Source organism: Grammomys surdaster, unplaced genomic scaffold (assembly GCF_004785775.1).
Source record: "Grammomys surdaster isolate TR1022 unplaced genomic scaffold, NIH_TR_1.0 126391, whole genome shotgun sequence".
NCBI classification, from domain to species: Eukaryota; Metazoa; Chordata; class Mammalia; order Rodentia; family Muridae; genus Grammomys; species Grammomys surdaster.
The window spans coordinates 389880-399326 of record NW_021621185.1 but is presented as its reverse complement, the minus strand read 5'-3'; the positions used below and the strand labels follow the sequence as shown (position 1 = coordinate 399326).

Here is a 9447-nt window from a genome sequence, read left to right as displayed (position 1 = left end):
CCTACACACATCCCTACCCCCTACACACACACACGCACACACACACACAGGTATGCACACATGTATGCACACAAGAACATCCATGTCTCAGTGTAACTATTTCTTTCCTACGGTTACAGAAGTCTTCAAATACATTGCTATGTTACAGTACAGGACAATGCTACATTGTACTGAAATTGCAATATGTCTTGCTACACTGATTTACTTGGTTTTGTCCTAGGAAATATTCCATACTGAACAGAGCTGGTTCCTTTATCTCTGTTGTCGGTTGGTTGGTTGGTGGTTGGTTGGTTGGTTGGTTGGTTGGTTTTTGTTTTTTTTTTTTTTTTTTTTTTGAGACTCACTATGTCACTCTGACTGTTCTGGAACTCTCTATGTAGACCAAGCTGGCCTCAAACTCATAGAAATCTCCCTGCCTTTGCCTCCAAAGTGTTGGGATTCAGGCTGGATTAAAGGTATACACACCACACCTGGCTCATCTCTGATCTTTACTGAAGGAGAAGCAAAGCAAAAGACAACATCAAAACTATGCTTTAATGCTTACCTTTAAAAACATACACACCATTTTATTAAATTTTCAGTTTCATACATATAACCAATTTTTATTCACTCACATTTCTCCCCACACATCTTTCCTTATCCACTCCCCTTCCTCGTCTCACCCCAACATTTCAACTCCCCTTTTTAAAAAGTTTGAACCCGATTTGAGTCCAGTTTGTGCTGCCCATATACTCAAGGGCATGGGTTGGCCACAGCCTTACAGAAAGCTGACCACCCTCCTGCAGGGGCTTCCTCTAGTCTGTGTCTGATGTTCAGGTTTTCTGTGCTCCTAGATTGCCCCAATCCACCGGTTTCAGAAATGGGGAAAATCTATATATAGGTCTTTTTCATTCCTAGCACTCACTTTTTAAAAACTCCTTTTGATTTGTAAAGTTCATCATATTTAAGCACAGCTCAGGCATTTTTCAGATGTAACCAAACTCGAACTTGGTTTTTTCCAAAGTACTGTGCCTTTTTTCTCAACTAAACATTTTGTCAGCATCCACTGAAGTTGTCAACTAAAATGTGACTTTTAATAGATAGGCATATTTTTTTTCATTTTAACTTAATAGCTACAAATTGGTGTAAGATATTTTTAAACCCACTATTTCCTGTACATCAACTTGATACTACAGGGATATGGCAGGATACAATTGAGATATGACTGCTAGAAATAAAATCTGAAGGCACACATAACACAAGTCTTTTATAATCACTATAAAATATACAGTAGACCCTCTGCAAAATGATGTCTAGTTTGGGTTTTGTCTCCTCCATTATTTGGTAACTCCGTTTACACTTCTTTCCTATGTGTATACATTTTAAGAGGTTTCCACTCTACTAGGTTTCCATATGAGCCTCAAATGGCCCTTGGTGTTATTTGTCCCTCCCCCATATTTTCTTCTTAACCTCTCTTGCCTCCTTCTTTCTATCTAAGACTCCTGTGCCAGTCTCTGCGACATCTCTCCATAACTATACACTTTCTCTTCCTTGAAAGATTTTCCAAGACTACCTAGACCCTTTCTTTATCCCTAAACTGGGTTATACGGATTGTCACTTGCCTATTAAATATTTAAAAGCTACTCTCCACATATAAGAGAATACACATATATTTTTCTTTTGAGGGCTGAGTTGGCTCCATTTGTACCTGAGAAATTCATGATTTTGTTTTTTATTTCACACCTGAACAATATTCCATTTTGTAAAGGTACCACATATTCACTATCCATTCATCTGTTGGTGAACATCTAGGCTGTTTCCTCTTTCTAGCTATTATGAATAAAGGAGCAATGAACATGGATGAGCAACTGTCTCTGTGGTAGAATGTAGAGTTCTTTGGGTACATGCCCAAGACTGGTATAGCTGGATCTTGAGGTGAAGAACTGCCATAGTAACTTGCATAGTCAATGTCAATATTTTTAAATTGAGAGATTTCACATAAAGCCTGGCTTTCTGGCTAGTGTTCAAAAATTATTGAGAGCTCATTTGCCCCTGATAGCATTCAACTGAAACTGCATCAGCTTCCCTCATTTAAAGCAAAATTCAATCCTTTCTCCCTCCCTCCCCCCCCCCCCGCTCCATACCTCTCCCTCTCATCCCATCTGTTTAACTAGTTTAATATGGATTTTAAAGAGTTCCTTTATCATGAGTATTTGGAAATTAATGATGGTCTTGTCCCAAAATTACAGCTCCTAGAAGACCAAATAAGAATCCGAGACCAGGCGGCCACAGGAACTAACTTTGCAGTGCAGGATCTAAACATCAAACACATACAAGGAGTTGGAGACCTTCGGGGAAGAGTAGCCAGGTAAGAAGCATGTTTAACTCAGGTTTGTCAGCTATCTGTTGGCTACTGGATAGCTCTCAGAATTTTACATTTTAAAAAATGAGCCGTCAATTTACATCAAGCTAAGTAGGTAACCTGTAGTTGAGAAAGTGTCTCATAAAGTTGAAAAATCTGATGCTCATTGTCAGTTCCATAAACCCTTACATAGAATACTCAGTTTTTTTTCCTACTGGAAGTTACCAGAGTCTTGTCTTTATAGCCTTCTCCTACCCAGATGCCAACAGTTATACTCAGAACACCCACATAAAGACAAAATCACTACATGTGGTACTTCTAAGAAATAAAGTACTTAAAGTATGTAGTGATTACATACAAATCAACCAACCAGAAAAAAGTTTTGATAATATCTTTGTATGATATTTCAATCAAGAGTTAATAGTGCATGTATCAGAAAAACAGTCTATAGATAATGACAATGGTAGAAACACTGATGGACATGTCAGAAATTAGAGAATGGCAATGGCTGACTTGCCTTGACAGGCACATGAGAAATTACTTGTGAGTGGGTTACCACGGCTATCTTCAATCTCTATATCTTCTACCAGATTCTATTTCTTTGTTTCTTGAATTTTCCACCTTCTTCTTATTTGTCACAACATGTAAATTACCAGATGAGAGTTGGATGGCTGACATCTAAGTCAAATGTCTTAGTCCATCTATGCAGCTATCACAGAGCACCCGACACTAGGTATTTATAAGAACCAGACACTCGAGCATATTTCAGTTTCAGAGGCTGGGAAGACAATACCCCAGGAAAGTGCATTCTATTGTCTTGTGATGGCTGCATCTTCCAGGGGGATAAACAGTGTCCTTGTGTGTCAGAAACCTGAAGACTTCCATAAGGGCTTGAATTCTATTCATCTGAGAGGAGCTTCTGTTGGCTACCACCTGCCAGAGGTCCCACCTCCTAATTTTATCTCACTGACTGAACTTGGATTTGAAAGGACACAGAGTTAAGCCAGAGAACTCTAGGATATGTATTCCATCCATTAAATAAAAATGCATTCATAGTCAGGTCTGAAGTACTCAGGAGTGAGAAGCAGGTGGAGCTCTGTGAGTTTGAGGCCAGCCTGGTCTACATAGTGAGTTTTATGACAGTCAGGCTATTTCAAAAGACTCAATTGCAAAACAAACAAAAACCAAAAACAACTCATTTGACTCATTCATCATTTACCATCTGCTAGGCTAAGATGCACAACACATCTGTCTTAGTAGCTCTTCACTGTCCACCAGGCAAAACCAGCTTTGTCAACAGCTTGTCAGCAATGAGGATAATACTGTCCTAAAATTCTGGTGTCCCGTGGCAATATTCAAACCAGACTGAGCAGAAGAGGCCTCTCAAGGAGGCAAGACTGAGGACAGGCTCTGAAGTAGTTGTGTAATGAGCCAAGAGAGGTGGGAAAGACAATTCACACAAGAGGGAAAGGTGTGGAGAAGGATAAAGGGAAGGTCTGCTGTGCATGTCCCAAGCCGGCTCATGGGAACAGTGTTCCAGTTATGATATTTTGGCATATGCATTCAAGGAAAAATGGGAAATAATGCCAAAGATACAATAAAAATTGAAAATGAGGAAACTTGTGGGCCAAAGTAAAATGTTTGAACTTCATGTGGCAGGCTATAAATAGCTATAAGAGGATTTTAGGTAAGGTAATGGCATTCTAATAATAGCTGAATTGGTGGTACATATAGAAAGAGGGTATAGAAATTAGAGGCATTCTATGGCAGCAACTCAGGGTAGAGATGGGTAGGGCTTGAACCAAGTCATTAGCCATGGCTGTTCAGTGCAGCGACAGACATAGGAAAATAGAATCTACAGGATTGCTACATGAATCAACATTAATTAGGATGGAGCAATACATGTCAAAGTTTTTAGGAAACACCCAAAATTTTGATTTGGGGTCTGGTTGAATACCTGCCAAACCCTCCCCCCCTCCACGTTACTCAGCAGAGGAACAAATTATGACATGAGAGGCAGGTGAGACCAATAAGTAGAAGTTTTCTTAGTCTCAAAAGTGTTCCATCTGAGAAGGATGTAGGGTCTTAGGCAATGAGCAAGGTGCTCAAAGGGGAAGCTAGAGGGATAGAGGTAGGGGAGGAGGCCTGGATTTTTGTTGTCCTCCAGCACAAATAACTTAGTGGTACTAGAAAAGACTCTAGAGTTCTGAAGTGTTGCTTTGTTCTCCTAAATATTCAATACTGTTTAGGAAATAATACTTATGGTTAGGAAGTCATCAGAGAACAATTAACTGATAATCCAGAGACTTAGTAAATAAATAGTAAATACAATAGTACATATCATTCTTTATTTATTAGACAATATCTGATACATGCAAAAAATTTTAGATTTGGGTGGGTTATCGAAAAACAAAATAAGATAAACAGGAATGAACCTATGGCCTTATTTAATAATTCTTTAAAAAAAAACCCTAAGCAACAAACACTTCCTTTTGAATGAAATATGATTTGGTTCTGTTTGGTGGTATACTGATAACATTTAAATGATTGTTATTTCTTTCTAATAAATTCTATTTTGTATATAAGGCAAAGAACAAAATGATTCAAAGTAGCTAAGGGCCTGAGAGATGGTCCAGTGGCTACAAGAGTTTGCAGAGTAAACCTGGAGACCTAAATTCAATCTCCAAATCCAGAGTGGAAAGGGAAAGTGATTTCTTAATCTTCACAGGTGAGCATTGGCACATGTCATACTGACACAGAGAGAGAGAGAGAGAGAGAGAGAGAGAGAGAGAGAGAGAGAGAGAGGAGGGAGAAAGAGGAGAGAGAGAGAGAGAGAGAGAGAGAGAGAGAGAGACGCACACTAACACACACACACACACACACACACACACACCAGGTTTTTTTTTAAAAAAGAGACTCAGAGATCAATAGGACAACAACAAGATGTGACATTCTTTTTCCTTTGCTCCAATTTAATTTATTTTTAAATATTTTTTTGGTGTAGGAGTCAAATCCCAGGGACTATTCCCAGGCTAACCACATTCTCTATTCAACTACTGAACCCCATTCCTCTCTATCGCCCTTTCTCTCTTTCTTTATGTCTTTTTGTCTCTCTGTCTTTCTCTCTCTGTCTCTCTCCATGTGTTGAGACAGGGTCCTGCTGTACTATGGAGGAGAGCTGAAACTACTAACTTCCCACTTGCTCCTCTCAAGGACCTGGATGTACGAGTCCTTACCAGTACATGTCGCTGTCTCCAGTACTTTCTAAGCCTTCATCCTCAATCTTAAGTAGTACCCTCAGGGCAAGGTCTTCTTTCTCCTTGAAATGTCTAATATCTGTGGAAAACTCTGAAGTTATTTGGTTATCTGAGACAATCTCTGGCTAGAATTTGTCAGACTTAGATTTGTCCTCCTTCTCCTGCCTCTTTTCTGTGTTTTTTTGCCGAAAAAGAATGACTAATACACAAGCCAAGGCATCTTGATTACTGCCTTTCCATGCAGTAATTTTAATTCTAATTAGCATTTTGCCATAAGTGAAATTAAGTTAATTATTTTAACATAATTCTTAGCAAGTACTTTGCTGTTTCATAAATCACCCTCAATATTTAAGTTTAACATTTAATAATTAAAGTTCTAATTTCTTGGATTTCATTTCTCCCCCACCCCAATATATTGGTAGTTTAAAAGCTCATCCTTCCTTTGAAGTGAGTTTCTCACTGTGGCACAGCCTCCCTTTGATATCTCTCCTCCAACAGATTGATCTTGATACAAAACAGATAAAGGTGAGTGTGCATGACCACCCATAGGAAGGGTCATAACGTACAATGTGAAGCAACAGCAGCCAGGAGCCAACCCATTGCCATGCGTGCTTCATTAGGACTATAAAGCAAATTTGCATTAAAAAAATGATAAGTCATGCTGATTTATGGTTAAAAGCAATAATCATGTACATTTAGAATAAAAGTTGAGAGAGAATGAAGACAATTTGCTCACCTCTCCTTCAAGGTATCTCAGTGTTAACAGAAATAAAACTTAAAAGGAAAAAAACTTTCACTTTTAATATAATGTGGAGTTTGTCACAGGTGTTGGTTAGTGATTTCCTCCTAACTAAAGAATTCTTTGCTGGATGGATAGATGGGTGGATAGATAAATAGTTGATAGATAAATGAATAGATGATTGATAGATAGATGATAGATAGATAGATTCATAGATATGATAGATAGATTATAACAGATTGATAGAGATAGATAGATAGATAGATAGATAGATAGATAGATAGATAGATAGATAGATACAGATAGATAGATAGACCAAGAGGCTAGAGAATATACTTCATGACCAAAATTACCAGAAATAGAAATCAAGACATACCAAAAGTCTCCCTGTTTCAAAGAAACTGAGAGAAATGAAAATTTGTGAATTTATATGTGACCCTGTCTAAAGGTGACACATAAATTCTTTTCTCACTTAAATCTGCAATGAAGTTATTTTTCTCTTTAAAATGTGAACCCATTAACACGAGGGATACCAGCAAGTTTTAGACTTCTAAAACAGAAGAGGATGTGTAAATGGCCTTAGGAAGCTTAATCACAACACTTTTAAATCAAAAGCAGAGAGTTATGAGACAGTTCTCTAAAGACATCCAGCTTTGTCTCTAGAGAGAGTCGGGAGAGGCAGGGTCAGGTCCCACTGTACAGGACTCGCCTGTGGTAGACACCTTACTAACGTCCATGAGCTGCCTGAAGCAGCTTGATTTTACTCCTAAATTATCTGTAATTTTCTTATTTACTCTGTGGCAAAGTGTGATAAGTTAAACCCAGTGATAGAGTTAAATAAAATTTTCACTATAACAGTGTAGTTAAGTTCCATGAATGTAGAATGTTCCCAAGGAGAATGGAGCGCTACCTACCAGATTTGCATGGAAGACAGAAAGTCTTAGCCAAGTCACCTTTCCACAGATGAGAAGGAGACAGGCTCCATCAGAAGGAAAGTACATCTTAGACCTTCTAGACAAAGTAAGAATGGAAGAAAAATACTATCTTAAGTCATTCTTCCGTGTATGTGAGAGCAGACAGCCTCTTTTAAAATCTTAAGTATCCGTATACACTTGAGCTCTCCTATTAAAATCAGAAAAAAAAAATCTGACCAAGAAATAATTAAAGGAATGATGGGATGGTGGTGCCATGATGTGTAATGAAAATGCAATATTTGTAAAAATTCCAGTTAGACACAACACAATTCAAGTACCGTACAATTTGACATTTTAGAAGAGCAAAATGTTTACAGAAATGCCAAAGGAGCAGATATATAAATTTATTTCATCTCCTCACGACCCTCGGGGCAGTATGGACAACAGACACTGTCTACAGTTGAAATGGCAAGTGTAAAAACCCAGCAATTCCAGTCTACTATGGCTTTTGAAGTACTTTTTTTTAGAAATAAATATCTCCTGTAGTAAAAGAGTACACAGCCAGCCCTCATATCTGTGGGCTATATGTCTACAGAGGCAGCCAGCCACAGACAACATGGTTTATAATGGGCTTGTGTTAGTAAAATTATCCTAGAAAGGGATGGACACAAAGAACTACCAGGAAATCAAAAGCACTGCTCTCAGAAGCCTCTGATCAACCTTGAATTTCAGCATATATGGGGTTAGAGCCACGGCTAAATAGGTAAATAAAGGTGCCATGCCCATATTAATGCTCTCAGAGTGCCAAGAACTGTCTAAATAATTCACACTCATCACCCCCTTCCTGTCCTTTAATAGCTTCTGTAAGTAATAGTACTGGGAGAGTTCCTTAGGGTCCTGGAGGCTGAGCAGGGGACAGGCACACATTTGCTAATGGGTCTAGCATCTCCTAGTAGTGTAGGGTAAAAAGTACACGTCGATTACAATGCATGAGTTTAGCATCATTGACCCCTGAATGACTTCATTTTCAGTGTAGAAAACCAAAACTCATAAGTGTTAAACTCATTTCAGATCACAAATCTAAGAAGCAGCAGAGGTAAGGCTCAAAGCTTGGTCTGTTTGACACCAGCTTCTTAGTCAACGGCCTGCCTTGTGCACACCAGCTTTCCCAGAGAGTGGCAGAAGAAGACAGGAAGTAGTGGAAGCAGCAGCAACTCCTGTGTAGTCTTGTGGATTGAATGGTCTCAACATGGATTCACATGAGAACATTCTAACAAACCAAGCACTAAGTTGCCATTACAACAATTATTGATTCTATACACAACTCTGTACAACAGTTTTTTGATCATGACATAGGTGCATAGCATATTGTTCTTGTTCTTGATCAGACTGGCTACTAATTTTGTCTCCCACAGCCTCCTATCCACCAACCATAGCCTCCTATCACATAATGCTAGGCAAGATTACTATCTTAAATAACTTTTGGTTCCAAAAGTCTTAAAAAATTTAGTTCTGGGGCTTACAAACTATTAGTAGTCCTAAGATATTTATGTTATTTGGCACAACAAAAATGAAATTGCAGTTCCTTGTCAATGGCTATTATTTGTTACTTTATAGAATGACAACTGTCTGAGAGGGTTGTGGAGCTCAGCCTTACAGAAGAACATTGTCTTGGTGCTCTGTCCTCACATTCATTCAAACAGGAGCAACAGCTGAAACTGATCCTTAAGGCAGCAGCTAACAACTTTAAGAGAGGCTTGAGACACAGTAGAGAGATGGACAGTTCTGTGTTTTCTTCTCTGCCATACTCTCTCACCAGAATTCCTTCCCTAAAGCACTCATTGCTGCCTAAGGACCAATGTACATTCAGGTGACCTTGTGAATTGCCATTGTCCCATGAGGCAACACCAGTTTGAGACCAGTCCAGGAAGAGAAGTTTTGTTAGAAGCTAAGAGAATTGGACATTGGTTTCTGAGGATAGAGTAGAAATTTTTGTTTGATTAAGACATTGTTTCTTTCTAGCCAAAAGGAAATTGGTAGTTGTCAGTTGAGAAAGGATAGTAGATTCAGAACTTGATAGAGAAAAGAAAAAAGTATCATAATTGCCTAATCATAGGTAACAGAATATATTACCCAAACATCAAAATCTATAAAAATCATCCAGTTTTGCCAGGCAATGGTGGTACATTTCAGCAC

At 38.6% G+C, this 9447-nt stretch overlaps 1 protein-coding gene across 1 annotated transcript in view; it reads left to right on the top strand.

Moving 5' to 3' along the window:
• Positions 1–9447, top strand: part of Fam81b (family with sequence similarity 81 member B) — a 104253-nt gene that overhangs the window by 71177 nt on the left and 23629 nt on the right. Inside the window, exon 6 of the mRNA XM_028760087.1 lies at positions 2229–2347. Within this exon, the coding sequence (XP_028615920.1) occupies positions 2229–2347 (119 nt within the window). The remainder of the gene's footprint in view (positions 1–2228; positions 2348–9447) is intronic.